At 42.3% G+C, this 24,850-nt stretch overlaps 1 protein-coding gene and 1 non-coding gene across 2 annotated transcripts in view; both read right to left on the reverse strand.

Annotated features, from left to right (window-relative positions):
• Eif2b3 (eukaryotic translation initiation factor 2B subunit gamma) overlaps positions 1-24,850 on the reverse strand; it is a 62,568-nt gene that overhangs the window by 29,862 nt on the left and 7,856 nt on the right. Inside the window, exons 2-5 of the mRNA XM_041652196.1 lie at positions 23,094-23,251; positions 20,376-20,521; positions 9,855-10,014; positions 1,514-1,625 (exon numbers count right to left, since the gene is read on the reverse strand). Of these exons, the coding sequence (XP_041508130.1) occupies positions 1,514-1,625; positions 9,855-10,014; positions 20,376-20,521; positions 23,094-23,241 (566 nt within the window). The 5' untranslated portion in view covers positions 23,242-23,251. The remainder of the gene's footprint in view (positions 1-1,513; positions 1,626-9,854; positions 10,015-20,375; positions 20,522-23,093; positions 23,252-24,850) is intronic.
• On the reverse strand, positions 21,393-21,494 carry LOC121449009. Its single transcript, XR_005974468.1, has one exon. It is a non-coding gene; the product is annotated as a U6 spliceosomal RNA (small nuclear RNA).

The following is a 24,850-nucleotide window of genomic DNA, read 5'->3' on the forward strand; positions in this document are numbered from 1 at the left end:
TTAAGTTTGCTCTTCCATTAAAAAAAAAAAAATCCAACAAAAGGAACCAGCTACCATATGTGCAAGTACCCTTAGGGAGGAAAAAGCCAGATAAAAACAAAGGTAACAAAAACAAGAGGCTTTTGCTGGGTAACCCTGATCTGTAAGGAGGTGGAGGTGCTGGAGAGAGCTCAACAGTTAAGAATTAGTTGCTGCTCTTGCAGAGGACCCAGGTTCTATTCCTAGCACCCCCACACAGTGGTTTACAATCATTGGTAACTAACTCCAGTTCTAGGGGCTCTAATGCCAACTTCTAGTCTCCATGGGCACTAATGTACACAATGCACAGACATACATGCAGGCAAAACACCCATATACATAAAAAAATAAAAATAAGTAAACCTCAAAATAAATTAATAAATGAGTAGATGGAATACACTCAAGATCCTAGGACGCAATGTGATTATGAATTCTATATACTTTGTTGATGTTTAAGAATGGTTCTTGTGGGCTGGAGAGATGGCTCAGTGGTTAAGAGCACTCTTCCAAAGGTCCTGAGTTCAATTCCCAGCAACCACATGGTGGCTCACAACCATCTGTAATAAGGTCTGGTGCCCTCTTCTGGCCTTCGGCATACAAACAGATAGACTATTGTATACATAATAAATAAATATTAAAAAATAAAAAAAAATTTAAAAAAAGAATGGTTCTTGTTTTTTTTTAAATATTTATTTATTTATTTATTTATTATGTATACAACATTCTGTCTGTATGCCCGAAGGCCAGAAGAGGGCGCCAGACCTCTCTACAGATGGTTGTGAGCCACCATGTGGTTGCTGGGAATTGAACTCAGGACCTCTGGAAGAGCAGGCAATGCTCCTAATCACTGAGCCATCTCTCCAGCCCCCAAGAATGGTTCTTAATACACATTTCATAGATAATAAGTAAGAAAGAAAAAGATATTCTGTTATAGGATACAACACGATGAACTTTGAGGATATCATGCAAAATGAAATGTCAACCACAAAAAAAATATGTATCATTTCACTTACAGAAGATACATAACTACTCAAATTAGCTGATAAACAAAGTAGAATTGTGATTGCCAGGGACTTATGGGAGGGAGAGAACAGGGAATTGTGTTGAGCGAGATAAGAGTTTCATATTTTCCAGATGTAAACTTCTGGAGATTTGTTTCCTAACAACGTGGTCGCATCACCACCACCGATGGTGAATTATGTCACTCTTTCTAGCTCTTCTTAAAAGGAGGCTCTCTAACACTGTACCCTGCCCCCCAAGGCTTCACTCTCCCTCAGTGCAGGACTTGGCTCTACCCTGTTAAGAGAAGATTTAGGGAGCGCTGTGTGCATGCTGTGAAGAAAAGCTGGTGTCCTGTCTCCGGGGAAAGTGTTCACATACTTTTCTCAGTTTCACACAGTATAATCTAGTTTTCATTCCTTCTTTCCCATGGTGGGTGGTTTTATTTGGTTTCAAGAAAAGGAGAACTGCCAAGAAGACAATCCCTGGGGCTTACTTCTGCAGGATGGATCCCTTAATGACCAGCTCTTCATCCAAGTCTGCTTCATTAGCCATAAAGAGCAGCCTCTTTCCTGTGCTGTCCACTCCAATGAAGTCACGCTGCTCCACTGAATCATATGAAAGAAAAAAAATCAAATCAAGCCAGTTGTCCTGTTTGCATGACTACTCAGGGGACAGGGGACCTACTTATATTGCTCTTAGAATCAAACAGGAAGTGGTAGGAGGGGAGTCATGATGAGCATCACGCCACACACTACAAAGTGTAAAGCATAAAGGGTCAAATATATTTATATCGTTCTAAAGGATACTACTGTGAAAACCGGCCATCTTTGAATAAAATGATAAAGTACTGTACCAGAGCAATTTCTGATTTTAAGGCACTGCTTTTTGGGGTGGTTCGCAAATATACATTTAAAAGCAGAGGGGACTCAGTAGCATCCTATTTTCAAGTAGTTCCCAAATAATACAGTTTATATATAGTCTATGCATATTATATATTCTGATATGAATATATATAAAAGGAGAAAAGGATGTAGCAAATGCTAAAAATTGGAAAATCACTGGACAGTGGTGGCGCACACTTTTAATTTCAGCACTTGGGAGGCAGAGGCAAGCAGATCTTTGTGAGTTTGAGGCCAGCCTGGTCTACAGAGCAAGGACTGTTACACAGAGAAACTCTGTTTCGAAAAACAAAACAAAACAAACAAACAAAAACCCAAAACAACAACAACAACAAAATCTAGGTAAAGTTTTTTGTACTACTCTATAAACTTCTATGAGTTTTAGTACAGCTAGGACTCCATAGAGAGACCCTGTCTCAAAAGACCCAAAACAAACAACCCAAAAAAAGTTAAGAGGCAAGCATAGTGGTGCATGCCTCCCAATACTAGTATCTGGGAGGCTAAGGCAAAAACATTTCAAACTCAAGGCCAGTCTGAGAAATAAAAGAAGTTGGGCATGTAACTCAGTGGTGAGGCATCTGCCTAGCATGCAAGAGGTCTTGGGTTTCAGTGCCAGCATTGAAGGGAGGACAAAATGTGCGACAGTCTAGACACAGTCCAATCAAAAATGCAGATGACTTGTCTACTACAAATCACAGTACAGCAAGGAATTCTCTCTTACAAATAACCTAGGCCACAATAAGTTAGGTCCGTTCACTGTGAAAGTGGGGATGCTTTTATTTAACATTATTTGTAGTCAGTCAAAATTAACTACATACCTACTCTGCAACTGTATATATGATTAGGGCATTAACAAAAAAATGCATTATTTTACTAGGTATAGAGAGTCTGATGGTAGGCAATTATATGCTGCCAATTTACTGCTACTTCCTATGGTGTATTTCTTTTCCCCAATCGCAACATAAACACCTCAAAGGTTGGTTTATTACTGTTTTTTATTTCCTACAACATCCAGCTCATTGTTAGACTATAATATGTGCCACTAGGCTGGGGAGATGACCCAGGGTAAAGTTCTTGCTGCACAAATGTGAGGACCCGAGTTTGATCCCTGGCATCCTTGGGAAAGTTAGATATGGCGGCATTAACTTGTAGCAGCAGAGCTGAGGAGGCAGAAACAGGAGGGTCCCGGAGAATGCTGGCTGGTTACTCAACTGAATCAGAGGGCTAGCTCAGCAGGAGAATAGGAAAAAACAGTGACTGTGAGAGGTTTAACACTGACATTTGGCTACCAGATACAGGTGTATCCACATACAGAAAACACATTTAAAACACATACAGCACAAACACACAACTATTCACACTAGCAACTGCACAGTTTGTACATCTTTTCTTTCTTTTTTTCCTTTTTTCCTTCTTTTTTTTTTTGGTTTGTAGAGACAGGATTTCTTTGTGTAGCTTTGGAGCCTGTCCTGGAACTGGCTCTGGTAGACCGGGCTGGCCTCGAACTCACAGAGATCCACTTGCCTCTGCCTCCTGGGTGCTGGGATTCTTTTTTTTTTTTTTGAGAGGATTTCCCTGTGTAGTCCAGGCTGTGCTGGAGTTGGCTCTTTAGACCAGGTTGCAGACCCACAGATATCCCCCTTCCTTTACGACTCTGAGGGTTGAGATTATAGGCACACGACGCCATCACCTTGCCAGTGTGTGTATCTAAGACCTGTACACAGAAGTAGCACAGTGGAATGATTAAGAACTGAGCTTCTAAAGCTAGGCCATTGGTACGGTGTGAAAGCATGGCTACTGACTTACATATAAGTACATTAGCTAACCTCTCTATTCTTCAGTTACATAGGAGCGATAGGTTTGTTATGAAGATTAAATGAGATAATATATAAAGATTTATAGTAGTATTATTGACCAAGTTATTAAAATATTTAAGTCGCTGTCTGGCGGTAGTGTCTTTAATTCCAGCACTCAGAAGGCAGAGGCAGGTGAAGTTCAAGGCCAGCCTGTTCTACAGATTGAATTCCAGGACAGTCAGGGCTACACAGAGAAACCCTGTCTTGAAAAAACAACAATAAGACAAAAAGTAAAGTCAAAAACAGTTTAAGTTGCCAGGTGTAGTAGCACACACCTTTAATCCCAGCACCTGGGAAGCAGAGGCAGAGTAGGTGTATTTCTGTGAGTTCAAAGCCAATCTGCTCTACAGAATGAGTTCCAGGACAGCCAGAGCTACATAGTGAGATCCTGTCTTGAAATAAAAAACAAAACAAAAAACCCAAAAATTTAAGTTAGGGTGGTGGCGGCACACACTTTTACTCCCAGCACTTGGGTGGCAGAGGCAAGTGGATCTCTGAGTTAGAGGCCAGCCTGGTCTCTACGGCGTGAGTTCCAGGACAGCCAGGGCTATACAGAGAAACCCTGTCACAAGGAAAAAATAAAAACAAACAAAAATAACAAATAAATCAAATCAAAACAAAAAACCAAAACCAAAACCAAACCAAACCAAAACACATAGTCTCATGCTCCAGCATGAGAACCTGAGTTTGGATCCTCAGTACCCATATAAAAACTGGGGGTGTGTCAGCATGTACCTCAAACCCCGGGATGGGATGTGGGGCAAAGACAAACAGATCTCAGTCTAGCTGAAATAACAAGTTCCAGATTCAGTGAGAGATCATGTCTTTTTAAAAAATGGGGGAGAACGGAGGACAATTGATGTTAACCACTGGCCTCTACACACACGTGCCAGTAAACAGGTGCACAGATATATGCATCATGTCTGCATCTTCCACTTTTCTTTTGAGATAGGTCTCAATATGTAACTCAAGCTGGACTTGAACTCATGACTGTCCTGCCTCAGTCTCTGGAGAGATGGGTGTACAGCTGAGTACTACCATACTTGGTATGCTTCATTGTTGGCTGTGGCTGCCTATCTATCTAACAAAGTGTTAACTGTATGACAGTTAGTTCTGGTGATTGAAGTACTCAAGGCCATCAATCACATGGTAACTGGTCATATGCAGTGTTTGAATCTGAACAGGGAAAAAATATACAGTTCTTTTCTAAACTAAAATTAGCGAAATCCAAAGAACGAAAAGCAAATAAGGTCAATTTGAAGCTAAATTTTGAAAATAATTACAAATATCACATGCAGTTCTGAAATATATCAATTTATCCATCACATGACAATGAGACTATAGTAAAGTTTGTGAAAGTTTAACTATGAGTTATCAACTTAATAGAGAGATAGAAAGATGGTATTTCTGGGTCTAATTTGGAGTGTTGAACGTACTCAAGTTCTTAGATTCACAAAAACCCTGAATCACTTGACTGTCCTGGAAGCCATAATTCCCAGCCAAGCAATTTTCAGGTATGTTGCCGCATGGCTTTCCTTCTTGGATCCTCCTCCTTGTATTGTTTCTTTGTGGCTGTCATAGTAACTGTAAACTCTGAATAAAGGTTGTAGATGCTCCTGCTTTACCAAAGTGAATTCCACTTGGGAACAGAATGGTAATTTCAGAATGTCTACCCAAAGACTACACAAACAAGGCTAAAGAAGCAAAATTATAAACTTTCACTTTTAAAAATTGTCATGTTCAAATATTCCTCATTTTTCCCTACTTGATTTATTTCTCTGATTGATTTTTCTTTCCTGCCTCTGACTCCCGAGTGCTGGGATTAAAGATGTGCATCACCATCACCTGGCTTTAACAGATTTTCTTTTCTTTTCTTTTTTTTGAACAGGGTTTCTATGTAGCTTTGGAGCCTGTCCTGGAACTCATTCTGTAGACCAGGCTAGCTTTGAACTCAGAGATCCACCTGCCTCTGCCTCCTGAGTGCTGGGATTAAAGACATGCATGCGCTACTATTGCCCGGGATTTTTCTCTCTCTTCTACAGTTGTTCACTTACTCGTTCATTCATTACTCCATCAGTAAATCTGTATTCTTACCCTATAAGGAGTTCAGAATTTAACTCCTTTTATGACGTCAGCAGGATCTTGAGGCCAAAACCAGATAAAGAGGATAAAAGACAGGCATATTTACTCATTATACAAACACAAACATGCTACACAACTTAAGAACAAATCAAAACTACACAGGCAGGAGCAATGGGCAATGGCAGGTAATAATGCCAGAATGGAGAGAGACAGGGTAGGGAGCTGCTGCAAGTTCAAGGCCAGCCCAACCTACTTAGCAAGTTCCAGGGCAGTCAGGGCTACATGCTGAGACCCTGTCCCAAACAACAACAGAAAACCATATTTAAAAACCAGCCTAATAGTTGGCTAGGTTGTTGTGGTGTACTTCCTTAATCCCAGCACTTGGGAGTTCGAGGCCAGCCTTACCTACACTGTGAGTTCCTGAGAGTCAAGACTACTCAGAGAAACCCTGTCTTGAAAACCAAACTCAAAGGAAACCCAGTCTATACTTCAGATTTTGAAAGGTCATAAACACACAGTTTCTACCATCAGAGATACGGTTAGTTCCCAATTCTTTGCAATCCTTTACAATCCTTGGTCTGGTTTAGCAACTAGCTCTGTTCTGCCTCCCAAGTGCTGGGACTAAAGGTGGGCCACCACCTTGGGCAGTATTGTTCTTAATTCCTGCGGGTTAGACGGCAGAGACGGTTATGCGAGGAAAAGACACAGACACGCGGCGGTCCCACGTGGGTACACTTTAATGGAGGAGGGGCAACAAACAGGAAGGGGGGCAGACACGGTAGGAAAGGTGGGGAAGAAAAGGGAGGAGAGAGAGAGAAAGAGAGAGAGAGAGGACTCGAGGTGGCCCCCGCTTTTTAACGGGGAATGCAAAAGCTTCTGGGAAATGTGTCCCCAGGGGAACGCTGGGAGTTGTAGTGTCGCAAGAGAACAACAGGCAGTAACTATCTTTGACTAAGGGAGGATAGCTGAAGCGACCCATCCCCAAGTTTATGGCTCTAGAGACCTGGTAGCTTCTGTTTCCACGGTTAGAACCCGCTGATGGCAAACAAGTCATGGCCATTAACTAAACTGAAGGAGAAGCCAGCTCTCACAGCCCCTGGACACCTTCCTCGGTCCTGAGGTGTCAGGTGGGCTCTGAGCTAACAGTGACAGTTGTGGGTCCCAGCACCACCAACAGTCTCTTTCAGAATATTAGTACCAGGTACCTGAGCCTGAACAGGCAGTTAGAGAAAATGGTAGATAAAGGACTCTGAATTCTGAGAAAATGGCAGATGATATTGAAGCAGTGCTTGAGGCTTCTTACAAGAAGGAGGGAAACATACTGAGCAGTGCTAAATCTGAAGAACAGAGCTAAAGGAGGTGGGGGAACAAGAGCAGAAACCACAGTCATCACGATACAGAAATAAAGTAAGGAACAAAAGCAAAGCAGAGGCAGGAAGGTCTCTTTGAGTCTGAGGCCAGCCTGGTCTACATAGCAAGTTCCAGGACAGCGAGAGCTACATAGAGAGCCCCTGCCCAATAAATTAAAATAAATAAATAAATAATACACAAATAAATGCAAAGTGAAATAAAGGAAAAGAGCCAAAGTGCAGCAGAAGCAAAGAAAAGAGGTGGAGCCACTGGAGAAACTGAGACCACAGATGTGAAAGCAGCCGAAGTCCTTATTCTGCTCCACACTTAACAAACAGCACCACCTGAATAAAGACTGGGCAGAGCTGGAGAGATGGCTCAGAGCTAAGAGCGCTGGCTGCTCTTGCAGAGAACTCTGGTTCCATTCTCATCATCCACACTGAAGCTAACAGCCGCCTGTAATTCCCGTTCCAGGGATTTGAAGTTCTTTCATGGTCTCTTTGGGGTCAAGCATGCACACAGTGCACAGACGTACATGCAGACAAACTTATGTGGATTAGCCCATAGTACTAAATAAAGCAATGGCATTTATGAGGAAAAGACCCACATACTACATACATGGAAGCACATTCTTGTACTTTTTCTGCTTGGGAGACCAAGGCAGAAGGACCTTGAGTTTAGGGACACAGCCCATACTATATAAGAAGACACCGATTCAAAACACCCAAACCAACCTATCCCCTTCCCCCACAAAAAAGAGATTCAGAAAAGACAAGCAGCTGGGCATGGTGCCTCAACAAGTAAACAAAAACCCCAAACAAAAGACAAGAGCTCTGAAAGGGAATGTTAGTGTAAGATCCTGGGATATGAGAAGCCAGGACAGTTTCTGCAGGCAACTGACACCAGTAATTCACATAAGAGATTTCAAAAAGTTTGTTTTCTTTTTTGTTTTTTTGAAACAAGGTCTCTCTATATAGACCAGCTGGGCTTGAACTCACAGAGATCTGCTACCTCTCTCTCTGCATGCTGAGACTAAAAGTGTTGGCCACTATGCCCAGCACAATGGTAATTAAAAAAAAAACTTGAAAGAACCAGGCAGTGGTGGCACACACCTTTAATCCCAGCACTTGGGAGGAAGAGACAGGTGGATCTCTGTGAGTTTGAGGCCAGACTGGTCTACAGAGCAAGTGCCAGGACAGGCTCCAAAGCTACACAGAGAGACCCTTTTGTGAAAAACCAAACCAAACCAAACCAAACCAAACCAACAAAAAAATCCATTTAATGACTAATAGAAATAGGTAGATTTAAGTGACAAGGGTTTCTTTTTATTTTCTGACTTAAGATGTGACAAAAAGACAGAGAGAATTTAATAAACCAGGAATATTAAATGATTCCTACGACCATTGGGGGAAAAATAGTGCCCCACATGGTGCATTCCTTTAATCTCAGCATCTGGGAGGCACAGATAGGATCTCTGTAAGAGTCCAGACTGTTCTACATTCAGAGTTCCAGACCAGATAGGGCTACAACGAGACTGTCATTTAGTGAGACTGTCTTAATAAAAAAAGGAGATGATTTGAATTGAAGGATTATCTAATATGCTAAAATGTAGTTATAGGAAATTAAAACAACTGGGACTGGGGTTGGATTAGTAATACATACAAAGAAAACAAGCAAGCAATAAAACAAGATGGTATTTAGAAAAATAAGAACAGGAAAGAAAAATGTACACAACTCAGCTGTGAATACTACATACAATCATAGTAATATAACCATTAATTAGCTAGTTAATAATGATTCCAATGCCACATTAGGAAGCTGTATGGAGTTTAAAAACAGGAGCAGAGGATGTGGTAAGACAGACCTATATCTTTAAGTTCCTGAGTAGGAAATCAACAGATAATTCCTAAAGCTAAAATATAAGAAACACCAGGAGTGGTGGCGCATGCCTTTAATCCCAGCAGGGGCAGGCAGATCTCTGTGAGTTCGAGGCCAGCCTGGTCTACAAGAGCTAGTTCTAGGACAGGCTCTAAAACTATAGCGAAACCCTGTCTTGAAAAAAAAAAAAAGATACTTAAGGACTGGAGAAATGGTTCAGTGGTAAAGAGCACTGGCTGCTCTTGGAGAGCACCCAGGTTCAGTTCCCAGCACCCACAAGATAGCTCACGTCTGTCTGTAACTCCTGGTCCAGGGGATCTGATTCTTGCATACATACTTGCAGGCAAAACACACACACACACACACACACGAGAAAGTATACTAAAAATATACACAGGTTATATATAAATACTATACCATTTTATACAGAGATGAATACAGAGAGCTTTGGTAGAGTGTGGCTATGCGCATGTGCTTTCATCCATGTGTCCTAGGGCCAGTTCCTCACAGACAGAGAAACAGGTGCCATGTATTCAATTATTCGAGACTTAAATAGAGTGCAAACAGTTTGAATTCTCCTTTCCATATATAAAAGTATATATGAAAATTTAAATAATAGGTTTAAACTTTAAGCATCAGAGACTGTCTTGATTTTGACATGAACCCTTAGCCCAGTATCTACAGTGCATAGCAAGTTCCAAATAAATGTTTCTTATATGAAAGGATGAATAAAAATAATAATTATAAAATCAACTCTAATCTACCTTACCTGTTTTCTTTTTCCCCTTCTGACCTGGAACTGGTTCTATGCTGTCTTGTCCTCTTCTCATTAACATGGCAAGTGTTGCATCATAAGCTCTGAACAGATCCACAACCTCATGTAAAGCAACATCTGTGATCAGATCGCAGCTCAGGACCAACACATCTGTCTGTCAAATGAAGACAGGAAAGTAAACATCACAAAAAATAATGGCTCACATGAATAAAGACAAGCACATTACAACTTAGAAATATACAAACCACACAGTATGTTCAAATCTCGTTTGAACAGGAAAAAAAATGGTAAAATAAATGGGGTTATCCTAATGGAATTGTGCTAGGGCAGAATCTGAACTCTCTGCTGCCCCCTTGTGAACCTTACCGGGCAGCCCTAAGACACTTCTGTTCTGGCACCAGATTTTTAGGGTCAGTCTTAAACTATGAAAACTATTACACTATCTATTTCTATGGCTGGAAATAAAACAGCTTTTTAATATTTATTTATTTAGTTTTTCAAGACAGGGTTTCTTCGTGTAGCCTTGGCTGTCCTGGAACTCACTCTGTAAACCAGGCTGGTCTTGAACTCAGAAATCAACCTGCCTCAACCTCCAGAGTGCTAGGATTAAAACCATGCATCACCACCGCCCAGTGGAAAAATATCTTTATAAAAAATCAGCAGGAGAGATGGCTCAATAGTTAAGAGAACTTATTACATTTGCAGAGGACCTGCGAGTTTGATCACCAGTACCACATGGCTGTATTAGAGAGGATCTGCTACCTCTTCTGACCTCCATGGACACCAGGCATTCACCGCCCCCCCCTCTCTTTCTCTCTCTCTCTCTCTCTCTCTCTCTCTCTCTCTCACACACACACACACACACAAACACACACGGCAAACCACTCTGATATATAAAGTAAAAATAAATCTAGATTAAAAAACAAAGGCCGGGAGATGGTGGCGCACGCCTTTAATCCCAGCACTCGGGAGGCAGAGGCAGGCGGATCTCTGTGAGTTCGAGGCCAGCCTGGTCTACAAGAGCTAGTTCCAGGACAGGAACCAAAAGCTACGGAGAAACCCTGTCTCGAAAAATCAAAAAAACAAACAAACAAAGATATTCTGCTAACATGTTATGAAATAATATAATACCTCATTCTTTGCTAATTCATATTCTAGGTAGTGAACAATTACAAGAGAATTTGAAGCATATACTAAGAACCCATTTAATCTTGTAACAACATCATATAAGCAGTATTGTTACTATTAATGGCATTGGCTTCTACTTTTACGGATAAGAAAAGTGAGGTCCATTCCTGCAATCAGTATACACTAGGCATTTAATAACTGATGAAGCAAGTACTGAGCATGTGTAAAGTTGTACATTCAGTTGGGCAGTGGTGGAAAATACCTTTAATGCGGGTGGATCTCAGAGTTCAAGGCCAGCCTGGTTTACAGAGTGAGTTCCAGGACAGCCAGTAATACACAGAGAATCCATGCTTCCAAACACACACACAAAAAAAGAAAGAAAAAGAAAGCAGGTGGATCAGGCACTCCAACCCCCCAACAAAAGAAATCAGACAACATCTATACATATAAGCCAAGGAGGAAAAAAAGTCTGCAGAATCCTACTTTTTGGCCCATGGTTTTCAGTATGAGAGCACAGAAGTTGCTCCACTTCATTATAATGAAGACAGCTGGAGTGAAAAATCTCTTTTTTTCTAGGTTGCCTTAATAAGATGATTGTTTTTATACATTGTTATTTTATGATTAATCAAATTAATCATAAAAAAATAAAGAAAACGGCTCTGATGCAGCTATCCTTGAAGTGGTGACAAAACTGTCTTGGTAAATAAACGCTGACCTTATTCAGTATCTGCAAAAGTGTTTAAATCTGTCATCACTGTGAACGCCAAACAAGCAAGTCTTGTATAATTGTGAGCAGGCCTGTAGGCTTACTTCTCTTTGCTTTTAGACAACTTTTCCCCTACTGATTGTTGTGTAACAGCTGTCATTGTCCTCGACTTCTTCTGTGTGTCATGTGCTCCCCCAACCAAACTGAACAGATGCACTAGGGCCCTCCGTGCCAGAGTAAACAATAAAAGCTGAGAGTCCCTCTTAGACAAGGGAAGCTGCGCTACAAGGAAGACTCCAGAAAAAAAGCTGCAAAGAGAACTTTGAAACCAGACCAGCTGCCTGGAAGCTGTTTACACAGGTCACTTGGAAAGACACCTTCCAACCTGTTAAACTGCCTCCAGGCTTCCCAGCTTTTGTGGCTGTCACCCATGCTGGGGTGCGCCTAGGTGACATAGCTATCTTTGAATCATTTCTGCTCCTGTAAGTAACCCCTTACCTATACCCCTGTAAGTAAAACCAGAAGTTAATAAAAAGTAAAACTCAGCTGGGCAGTGGTGCGCACGCCTTTGATCCCAGCGCTTGGGAGGCAGAGGCAGGTGGAGCTCTGTGAGTTTGAGGCCAGCCTGGTCAGTATACCAACATACATGGTCTCCAAGAGAAAATACCACTGTAGTATTTAGGAAGAATTCAAAACACTCAGGAATTCAAACTACAAACTGCTGCCAGTTAGTGTTGACTAAAGCAAACAAATCAAGCTCAGAAAACTCAATTACACTGCACAGCAAAGCCCAGAAATACCTCATTACAAGAACATTTTCAATCAAGCCAAAACCACTGAGTAAAACTAGGAAAAAAACCTCAAAAGTTAAACAGAAAACCGGATGCTTGTCTGTGTGGAGGTGATGGAGGAGGGAGGAAAGGAGAACTACTGGAACAGCTTCATTTCCTGGCAGTGACTGTGATAAATAATACACTCTGGCAAACAATTTCCTATACCGAGGAAAAAGAAAAGCATAGCCCCCTGGAAAAAAATGTCAGGGCTTGGTAAAATACCAAGCTTTTACCCACCTACTTTCCAAACAGTGACTATGATCCCAATCCATACTCTATCCCCACCCATCTGAAACTAAGGAATTGCTACTTGGTGTGACTAGAAACAGTCATTTTACATTTTCTTATGTGATCCAACTCAAATCTAATCTCCAAAAGAAGTTGTAGGCTTTTCCAAGCTCCACAGTTAACTGTAACAGAGACCTCACTGGTTTAGTTTTGGTTGAAAATGGTTTAGAAAAAATTCCCAGTCTGTAGTCTCCAACAGTAAAGGGCCAGCTGCTGCTAGTTCATTTTCACTGAGACTGGGGCGGTAGGTGCAGGGAGGAATGACTGCTGGGTGTGGTAGCACAAGCCTTCTATCCTAGCACCCAGGAGGCATAGGCACGCCGATCTCTGTGGTTTTGAGGCCACTAGGGGCTACATGATAAGACCCTGTCTCAAAAAAAAAAAAAAAAAAAAAAAAGAAAAAGAAAAAGATAATCCTTAGGCTCAGAGCTATATTGCTCATGTGTCTCTTAGCCCAGTCATACTGTCACGACTATCCAGGCCTGAAGTCAGACACCTTGCTGGCATACAGGACTGAAACTCACTCTCTCCCACCCAGACTCCACTTCTAAAATTCCTTGATTTTCCTCCTTATTTCTACTGCACTGCCTTAGTCCAGGTCCCAAAATCTTCCTAGTCTTCAAACATCTTTAAAATAAAAACTACCTTAATGAACACAAATATAAAAACACCGCTGGGCAGCGGTGGTGCACACCTTTAATCCCAGACTCAGGAGGCAGACTGACAGCTCTCTGTGAGTTCAAGGCCAGCCTGGTCTACAAAGCAAGTTCCAGGACAGGCTCCAAAGCTACAGAGAAACTCTATCTTGAAAAACAAAAACAACAATGAAAAACCAAAACCAAACAAATAATCACATCATACAACTAGACTAACAAGCACAGTCTCAGACTCTATACATCTCAGTTAACTTCTAATTTTCCCATACTTATTTATTTAAAAAATTGCTTTATGTGTATGACAGATTGCTTGCATGTATGTAAGTGTATGTACCACATGTGTGCCTGGTGCCCATGGAGAGCAGAAGAGAGCATCAGACTCCCTGGAACTGGAGTTACAGATGGTTGAGAGCTGCCACGTGGATGCTGGGAATTGAATCCAGGTCCCCTGGAAGGGCAGTATGTGCTCTTGACCACTGAACCATCTCTCTAGCCCCAATTTTCTCATAATTAATTCTTTGCTCAAAGATACCATAAAATGGTAATCTTTAAGCATAAAAAGATGAATTTATATTACTTATTAAATTTTTATGTTTATTCAAATTTGTATATTAATAACATGTATGTGCATACTTATTTTCATAAATCAAGGAAACAATTGGCTCCTGGCTGAATATCTGACATTAGAGGACTCAGAACATCTTCAACATTTTTCAGAGATGACTAATTTTTTTAAAAATTCTATTTATTTTATTGTGGAGTGGGGTATTTTCATGTTGTGCATATGGGGCGAGAGGATAACTTGTGGGAACTGTTTTTCTCCTACCATGTGGGTCCAGGGATCATCTCATGATTCAGAGTAAGATAGGCCATCTTCACAGGAGCTTCCAGATGTCTAAGTCAAACAGGATACTTGTCCTACCAGTGACATCTGTGATGACAGTCTACTCCTTCTGTCCAGTTCCTTAGTCCCCACTACCCTACAGCCCTTTGTTCCACGAAAGGGCTGTCTATAGGGAAATCATGCTTAAAAGCAAAGCTTTAAAGTTTTCTGGCTTATCAAATGAAATACAGGCTATAGCAGCTCCACCCCACAGATCAGATTTCTACCCAGTAGCAATGAGAGACAACGGGATGGAAACACTTAAAGCTATGGATCTATGAGATTACTGAAGCAAGGGAAACGTTCTACTGCACATTCGCAAAGTGAGAAGTAAAAACCAAACCAAAACAAAACAACCCAACAATAATAATCAAAAGGTTTTGAAAATCCCAGTCTGATGCTGGACAGTGATGGTGTTCACCTTTAAGCCCAGCACTCAGGAGGCAGAGACAGGCAGATCTCCAAGAGCTCGAGGCCAGTTCTGGTCTACAGAGTCAGTCTAGGACAGGCTCCAAAGCTACAGAGAAACCCTGTCTTAAAAAACTAAAAAAGAAAAAAGAAAACCCCAGTGTGTCTCCGTGGTAACACCTGGAATTTTCACAAAGAGCGGTAGCAAAGAAGCGATCCTCAGGGGTAAACTGCAGCCCACCAAAGCATTCATCAGAAGAAAGCTGCCACTTACAAAATGTCTGTAGGCAAGTCAGGACCAAGTTCTCAGATCCTCCCTTGACCAAATTATACTTACCTTTTCCAAACAGACAGATAGAGATCTGACAAAAACAAAACCCTGGGCAAAATGAAAGGTTCCAGGAAAGACTGACAGAGATTTGTAACTTGATAAGGACATCAAACACTCAACTGAGAATAACTTATGTTTAGTTTTTTACACATCTAAAAATAGAATGTTTATTCAATTTTTCTAATAAGCTGTTTCCAGGGGATTTCATCATACTTTATTCTTTGTTGTAGCATGTTTGCTGTTTCATAAAACATATAACAATAGTCCTTCTTTTACATCAAAGGATTTAAATAACTAGGCCTCTAACAACTAGTGTGCTGGTATCATTATCCCTGCCTTGTGAGTTGTGAAACTGAGGCAGAGGGTAAACGAGGTTTGCCTTTGGCTACAGAAAAATTTCTGTGTAGGTTAAATAGAGAAACACCAACTGTGCCACTTTAAAATTCAGAGAAGCAATGAGACCTGTAACATAAGGTACACGATTAAAACACAGGCTACTCTATTATAGATCCGGTCTACTTAGGCGTCTTAAATATACCTCACTAGCCTGCTCTTAGAACACTTGCCTAAGGAATAACCAAATTTGGTTTCTAAATGGCAAGAACAGCACTAATGACCAATGATCTCAGAAAGGCCAAAGCTCAAATGCAGATCCGGCTTACAGTCCAAGGAGTCACTTAGTTTTTATGTGCTGAGCACAGTACCCTACTTTGGCAGGCTTCTTGTCCCTGTGTCCTTAGACATAGGATAGTCCTCCTATAATACTCAGTCCCAGTGGGTCTGGTGGCACACACCTGTAATTCCATCACTTGGGAGATAGGGGCAGAAGGATCAGGAATTCAAGGACACCCTCGGCTACAGAGCAAACTGGAATGAAAGACCAGACTTCCCTTCACTCAAGAGAAAGATATGAAGAAACAAGAGCTGCACACATGCAGACAAGGATCCTACATGAGCACTACTAGATACTACTAGGAGACTGCTAATTGTTTTTCCCCCATGAAACAGGGTTTCTCTGTGTAACAACCCTGCCTATCCTGACTCACTCTGTAGACCAGGCTGGCCTCAAACTCACAGAGATCCACCTGCCTGGGATTAAAGGCATGTGCACCTTGAGACTGCTAATTTTCATTAATTAATTAATTAGTGGGTTTTTTTCCCCCCAAGACAGGGTTTCTCTGTGTAGTTTTGGAGCCTGTCCTGGAACTCGCTCTGTGGACTAGGCTAGTCTCGAACTCACAGAGATCCACTGGCCTCTGCCTCCTGAGTGCTGGGATTAAAGGCATGAGTCACTACTGCCCAGTTAGACTGCTAATTTTAAAATGAAATCTACACTTTGGGAAGTAGAAGCAATGGGTACAAGTGTATAACTCAGGGATAGTGTCAGGCATGGAACTGCACTCAGAAGGCGAAGTTGAGAGTCAGAGGCTAGCTTGGGCAATGATAAGATCCTGTCTTAAAAAGTCAAAACTCAAAAGCAAAAGCAAAGCCCTCTCAAGGACAGGGTCTAATTTTGGATCAGATTCAGGCAGGAATGTTCTTGGAGTAGGTTATTTAAGATCTCTCAAGAGAGAAGGTCAAGTTCCTCCATAGGAAAGCAAACTCATGTTGTCTATCTTTAAGGTGGCTGTGTGGATTAGAAATCCAGATATATCTTCAGAACAACTGCTCTGGTTAGTCCTGTGGAAAATAAACTTTATATCCTTGTGACCATAATTGGCTAATAAATCAATTCTACTTCAGGGCAGTCTCTAAGAACAGGTATTAAATTTCTAAGGTAATGAATTACTTTCTCAGACATACTGATCTGAAACTTAAGTAGTATCCTCAGAAGTGCTCAGGCAGGGACGTGTGAATAATTAGGTATTACTACAGTACAGGGCTCTGTGGTCTTCACACACACACACACACACACACACACGAACAATTAGCTGTTATCAGAATGCAGGCCTTTGTTGTTTCCAATCCCCACCCCGCCCCATTTCCCACCTGCCGGATCTTTCTCCCTGAAATAGTTCTTTTTCTTTTTTTAATTTTTGTTTTTAAATTAAACCTTGCCAGGTGTGGTGGTGCATACCTGAAATCCCAGCATGTGGGAGTCAGAGACAGGAGGATCACCACAAATTTGAAGCCAGCTCTTGGTCTCCACATTGAGTCCCAGGTCAGCCAGGGCTAGATAGCAAGACCCTGTCTTTATTTTATTTATTTATTTATTTTGATTTTTTTGAGACAGGGTTTCTCTGTAGCTTTGGTGCCTGTCCCGGAACTAGCTCTTGTAGACCAGGCTGGCCTCGAACTCACAGAAGACCCTGTCTTTAAAGGAAGAGAGCTGGACAGTGGTGGCACACACAGTAAATCCCAGCACTCTGAGTTCAAGGGCTGCCTGGTCTACATTGTGAGTTCCAGGACAATCAGGGCTACACAGAGAAACCCTATGCCAAAAAAACAAAAACAAACAAGCAAAAAACCCCCCAAAACCCAAAAACTAAAACCAACCAACCAATCAATCAACCAACCAACCAACCAAACAAAAAAACAAGAGAAAAAGAAATCAAACTGTAATTAGGTTATCATCTTGGGAGAAATGTATTGTTATTTTACTGATATGTATTCTCCTGGTAAATTTCCAACAAATAAAAACATGTATAAAAGTTAAAGTTTCAGATGTTTAAGGTTATTCTGAGGGAAGTCTTTCCATAACATGGGTTTAAAATAGCCCTTGGTATTTAATCTTTACAGTAACTCCTCAACTGTTAAAATGGAGTTATTCTATCCTATTCTCACTCCTCACATCTCCACCATTACAAACTCCCACTCTTTCTGCAATTAGAAGTAAAGCTTCCTAATTCGTTAGCTCACGAAGCTTTCCTAACTCAGCAAGCCCATGTAGGCAGCATTTCCTAACACTCCTCTAGAGGGCGCCTGGTACACGCCTGACTTCTGGCTTCCAAGCCACTCCACCACTGTACTCTAAGTAAAACCACTAGTCATGCGCACCTGGCTGTACCCAGAGACATAGTATTTTCAATGTTTTGGTCACTCAAGGCATCAACGGAAACTCTGGCACCCAACGCACACTCTTCCTCCCCACACTCCAGGCGAAGCTCTAATTTCCGAAACATACTTTGCCTATCTGTAAACCGGAGACGGAGGTACATGGGGTGGGGTAAAGGAAACATCCTCCTCAGTGTGGAGGATTCTGGTGTTGAAAAACAAGTGGATTGGATCATCTAAAAATTCTGGAGGGGCTGGAGAGATGGCTCAGAGGTTAAGAGCACTGACTGCTCTTCCAGAGGTTCTTAGTTCAATTCCCAGCAACCACATGGTGGCTCACAGCCATCTATAATGAGATCTGGTGCCCTCTTCTGGCATGCAAGCATACACGGAAGGAATGTTGTATATATAATAAATAAATAAATAAAAATTCTGGAAAATGAGCTGAACCCTGCTGTCTTCACTGGGGTTTTTAAGGATCAGAAGAGTCACAGGTTTGGTCAGAAGTTGTTGTGAGGCCGAGTCTGAAGAAGCCCCAGCATAAAGGAGGCCTCAGAGAAAGGGAAGACTGGGGCAGGGGTGAAGATGTCAAGGAAATCTTTCTTTTACTATTGGTGCTTAGTGTAAAAAATATAACTAACTCAGAATACTATAAAATCTAACTCATCACTCAAGAGCATGAAACTTCTCAGAACATTTATCTTTCACGTATTTTTTTTTTTAAAAGCCAATAAGACCTGGGTTCCTCAGAAATAAGGGAATAAACCAAGAACGGTGGGAATGAAACCTAGGCACAAGGGCAGGTAACACAGGAAAGAGGAGGAGATTCTCAGAAAGATGCAAAGCCCAGCCCAGGGCAGTTCTGTGCAGGCCCACGGTGCAGCTGGAAGAGGAGGAAGGAACGGTTCCCGAGAGGATTATCACATAGGAAACGGTGCTCCTTTTGGAAAGACAGAGGGCAGTTAATAATAAACACAGAATATAAGCGACTTTGAAAGTGAGGCAATCGGGTACAGTGATACAGGCTCCAGCCCTCAGGAGGCTGATGCCGTAGGATGTCGGCTTGGAAGAAAGCCTGAATATAAGAAGACCATCTATCCCAAAACAAAGCAGAACAGCGCTACGGAGACACCGGGGTGAACACGCTACCCTCAGAAGCCAGACCTGGGTTTGGTGGTTGGAGCCCACATAAAAAGCCCGATAGATGTAGTGACACAAGCCAGAAATCCCCGCACTTGCGCACTTGAGCGATGCTCCCAGCCTGTCAGCCTGAGGGAAGGAAGCAGCGCAGCCGCAGAAGTGAGAGTTCTGCCTCACTAAGGCAGCACCGAGGACCCCAACAGAGAGCTCTCCTTTAAGTTTCACATTGACACACACACACACACACACACACACACACACACACACACGAATTGTGCTTGTTTATGTCTTTTGGTTATTGTTCTTACTGTTGTTTATTGAGGTAGGGTTTCTCTGTGTAATAGCCCTAAGATATCCTAGAACTCTCTGTAGACCAGACTGGACTCCTAACTCAAAAGATACACTTCTGCCTGGCCAGTGATTTTATTTTAAGCCAGGTGCATACCTTCAATCCCTGAATTCGGGAGGCTGAGACAGGAAGATCACTATGAATTTAACGCAAGCCTAGACCATAGAGAATTCCAGTCCAGGCTGGACTACAAAGTGAGGCTATAAACATATCCAAAAATGGATATATTATTACTTGAAAAGCAGACTATGTTACCTAAACGGGCAACAATTAATGTGATATGAAAATATATTAAACTAGGATTGTTGGTACAAGCCTGTAATCACAGCACTTGGGAAGTGGAGACAAGAGAATCCAGAGCTTAAGATCATCCTCAGCTACATGAAACTGTCTCAAAACAGATAAAAATAAAGTATATTTTTTAAGTCTTAAAAACTATGGCCAAGTATGATGGCACATACCTTTAATCCCAGCATTTAGGAGGCAGAAGAAGGCAGAGCTCTTGTGAGTTTTCGGCCAGCCTGATCTGCAAGTTCTAGGCCAGCCAGTGCTACATAGTGGGACCCTGTTTTTTTTTTTTTTTTTTTGATTTTTTGATTTTTTCGAGACATGGTTTCTCTGTGGTTTTTGGAGCCTGTCCTGAAACTAGCTCTGTAGACCAGGCTGGTCTCGAACTCACAGAGATCCGCCTGCCTCTGCCTTCCTAGTGCTGGGATTAAAGGCGTGCGCCACCTAAAGCACTGCCAAACAATACATTATTCATCTTCAATACAAATAAAGTCAAGAAAAAGTTTTTTACCTTAAGTTTTGGATATATGTGGCGCAGAGAATCTGCAGTCCCCATGTCAGCCTCATCAGGAATGCACACGATGTCTGCTTTCATCTTCATCTTGAATTCTGTGCAGAGAGCCTTTTGGACATCTTTGGTTGTAATTACAATGACTTCTACAGGATGAAAGAAATAACAGACAAATGCAGAAATTCATTCACCGCGACAATTTCGATCGTTCAGTCAGATGTGCTCTGTTGTGGATCCGGCACTCCGGAGGTGGAGCCAGGAGAATCAGGAACAAGGCCAGCTTCGTCAACACATCAGGTTCAAGACCAGCCTGACTAAGAACTTGTCTCAAAGTCAAAATCAAAAATTATAACTGCTAATATTACTGAGCCTTTTTAATGTATGGTTTTTTTGTGGAAAACCAGCTTACATTTAATTGTGATATTTAAAATTGTACAAATATTTTTATACCTGCCCCCCCACTCCATATTTAATCTCTTAAAATGATATGAAAACATCACCAATTACAGGTTGAATGGGTTAATAATACAGTTCCTACATGATGCACCAATATCCTCAAAACACTAGTCAGACCTGGCAGTGGCCAACAGTGAACTTCATCTTCAGGGTTAAGAAGCTCAGCCCTCTGAGCATTCTGGGATGCAGTGGCACTTGTCCAGAACTGGCACTGCCCTAGAGTTGGGGAGCTTTAAATGTACCAGGGAAAAAAGCTGTTTCCCCTTCAAGGGGAAGAAAGAAAATGACTCCTAAGAAGCCAGCCAATTTGGCTGAGGTCTATCTGTGCAACCCCTTCCCCCTCTTTCCTTTCCTGCAGCAATGCCTAGGACCAAAGCCTGAGTTATAGGAAAAGCAGACCGTGAAGGCTATGGAGGGAGGGAGCTGGAGCAACTGCAGTGCTCTTTATCTCCTCCTCCAATGCCTTTGCTCCACGGGAAAACGGTAACAACAAATTCACAAAATAACAGCTAGCCTTACAAAATCCATACTTCCAGAGGTGCTGGAAGGCAGAAGAAGGAAAAAAAAATGGAATGCTTCATAAATTTGCTTGACAGCCCTGTGCAGAGGCCATGCTGATCTTCTGTGTATCATTCCAGGAAATGAGAGGTTGTGGATTCATTCTTGATTAAGAAAACTAAGGTTTGATTGAGGAAGATCCTCTGAAAATCTCCATGGGAACAGATGGCCCAGATGATCCAACATCTCAGAGCACCTCTGTTGCAGTTTCCTCTGAGTTCTGCATCCAGAATAGCTTCAAGGATGCTGGCTGAGATAATCAAGCCTCACAGAAAAGTCCAGTTAGGACTTGACCATAATCCTAAATTTTCTTTGGGTCCCCATAAGATTACCAGCACTCCCAAGTAGCAGGAAGAATGCCCATATTTCCAAAAGGGGGATTATGGATGTTTGTCTTTGTTTAGCATGTTGGTTACAAGTTGTTTTGGATAAAGGTTGGGGGAAAAAGCTGAACAAAAGAGATTAGATTCAGGGTTCTTGTTTTGAAAAAAATGGGGAAATGCTGTGGGATAACACTTATACACTGCAAAGATTTGTCACTCATATTGGTTTAATAAAATGCTGATTGGCCAGTATAGCCAGGAAGTATAGGTGGGACAACCAGACTAGGAGAATTCTGGGAAGAAGAAAGGCAGAGAGTGAGTCACCAGTCAGAGGCAGAGGAAGCAAGATAAGAATGCCTTACTAAGGCCGGGTGGTGGTGGCGCATGCCTTTAATCCCAGCGCTTGGGAGGCAGAGGCAGGCAGATCTCTGTGAGTTCGAGGCCAACCTGGTCTACAAGAGCTAGTTCCAGGACAGGCTCCAACGCCACAGAGAAACCCTGAAAAAAAAAGAATACCTTATTGATAAAAGGTGCCAAGCCACATGGCTAAATGTGGACAAGAATTATGGGTGAATTTAAGTTCTAAGAGCTAGTTAGTAATAAGCCTGAGCTAATAGACCAAACAGTTTATAATTAATATAAGCCTCTGTGTATTTATTTAGGACAGAATGCTGCGTGACTGGGCTGGAGAGAAACTTCTGTCTACATAGACTACTGCACAGAAATTTTATGGGCCTATCTAACTCTCACAGTTGAATGAACCCTCTTGCAGCAGTCTGGGCCCTAGAATCTGGCACCCTGATGTGTTGCATTCTGATTCATTCTACTTAATGAGACCTCAAACTCATTGTGGCCAAAGCTGAACTCATTATCTTTGTTTAAGCCTGTTCCCTGTCTTATATTCTACTTCCCATTTAATGCCATCATCAGCCATCTAATCTAATCCAAGTGAAAAGTGACAAAAACTCCTCCTATAATCTTAAGGAAGGTTCTAGAAGTCAGTGCCTGAGCTGTCTTTTCAAACTTCTATTCTCATGCTTAAAATATTACTCAGCACATTATAGAGTCTCATCAAGTACTGACAAGCAGGCATTTAGATGCCCAATCGTGTCTTTCTGATATCCTTATAGGGCTCATCTTGGATCACTGTGGAGAACCCCTTCTTTAATGGCTATGTTTTGCAGGATGTTTTCATTCTTTTCCCATAAGGTCAAAGGGTGCTCCTGGGTCCCACCTTAAGCATCCAGTCTCCAGCAAACTTTAAGCCCTAGTCTGCCATCATCTATTCTCTCTCACTCTCATAATGCTGACAAATTATTGGGATCAAACACACATAAAACACACAAGTTTTATGACTGCATCTATCATTGCCACAGCTCACCTTCAAATCCAACGCGCTCAAGCAGGTTCAGTGGGTACCAAATTAAAGGTTTGTTTCCAACTGGAAGCAGAGGCTTGGGAATGCTGGGAGTCAAGTCTGTCATCCGAGATCCCCCACCAACGGCCATAACCACTGCTTGAAACTCCATCTTCACAGGACTGCAAGCACAGGGGGTGGAGAGAGATATAATGCAGTGCTAGTTTTGTTTTTATTTACGTGAGACATTCCCACTTAGACCAGATGCATCACCTCCTGTTTTAGTTACTGGAGTAGGAACCACTCCCTACCTGTAGTTCAAATGTCATCTTTCTCATCATCTCTAGCCAAAACAAGTTTTAGCTCCAATCTTAGTAAAAGTAGAATAATATAAAGTAAAACTATCTGGAACTTGCCCTTGAGTTGTTTAAGAAAAGACAAGTTTGGAGCTGGAGAGAAATGGTTCAGTGGTTAAGAGCACGGACTGCTCTCCCAGAGTCCCTGGGTTCAATTCCCAGCACACACAGGACAGCTCACAACTGTCTGTAACTCCAATTCCAGGGAATCTGAAACTTTCATACTAAATGTACATAAAATAAAGTTAAGTAAATATTAAAAAAAAAGAGACAAATTCAAGTGCCAGTAGTAGTGGTGTATGGTAGTAGTGTATGCCCTTAATCTCAGCACTGGGGAGGCAGAGGCATGCAGACCTGAATGAGTTCAAGGCCAGTCTGGGTAACACAGGGACAGCCAAAACTATATAGTGAGAGCTTGTTTGAAAAACACAAGCTTCGGGGGCTGGAGAGATGGCTAAGAGGTTGAGAGCACTGGTTTCCTTCCAGAGGTTCTGAGTTCAATTCCCAGCAACCACATGGTGGCTCACAACCATCTATATATAATATGTTCTGGTGTCTTCTGGCCGGCATTGCAGGCAGAACACTGCATAAATAATAAAAAAAGTAAATCTTAGAGGAGCAGAAAGAAGCCAGGAGCAAACCCAGTCCTGGGACACAAGCGGATCAGGATTGATCGAGCGGCCAGATTCAGAACCAACAATCTCCACCAGAACAGGTATAAGGAAATAACCGCTGAGCGAGTGAGCCAGAGCCAGAGACTGCTGAGGGTCCGGACGTGAATCCAGGACCTTCAAGGGAGTAGACCTAAGCCAACACCCCGGTGGGTCTGGGCAAGAGTCTAGGACCTCCCAGAAACTAGGCCAGAGCCAGGACCTCTGTCAGCCTGGGTGATAGAGTGAATCTGGGTCCTCTGAGGGAATAGGCAGGAACCAGAGATCTAGGCGGGGCCAGGCCCAAGTCTGGGACCTCAGAGAGAGTAGGCCCGAGCCAGGTCCTCTGTGGGTTTGGGCATTGTTTTAGGACATCAAAGGGAATAGGCAGGAACCTGGAACCCCTGCGGGTCCCAGAGACCCCTGAGGAAGTAAGCAGGTCCTCTGCAGTTTCGGGCGCACCCAAGCCTGGAACCTCCCAGGCAGTAGACTAGAACCAGAAACCTTTCCAGGTCCAACTCCAACCCAGGGACTTCTGCAGGAGGGAATCCAGACTAGGATCTACAGATAACAGGTCAAAACCGGTAAGGAGCGGAAGCCAGGAGCAAATCCAGCCCTGGGAGCCAACCCAGTCCTGGGACACTGGAAGACCAGGATTGAGCCAAGGACCTGACTCAGAGTCTGCGACCTCCACCAAACAGGAGTGGAACTGACTCAGTTACCTAAGACACAGAGAGAACAAGCTCCACCAAGAACAGAAGCCAGGAGCAAACCC

The sequence above is a fragment of the Microtus oregoni genome, unplaced genomic scaffold, assembly GCF_018167655.1.
Source record: "Microtus oregoni isolate MIOR12 unplaced genomic scaffold, Mior012 000005F_ref0000423, whole genome shotgun sequence".
Lineage (NCBI taxonomy): Eukaryota > Metazoa > Chordata > Mammalia > Rodentia > Cricetidae > Microtus > Microtus oregoni.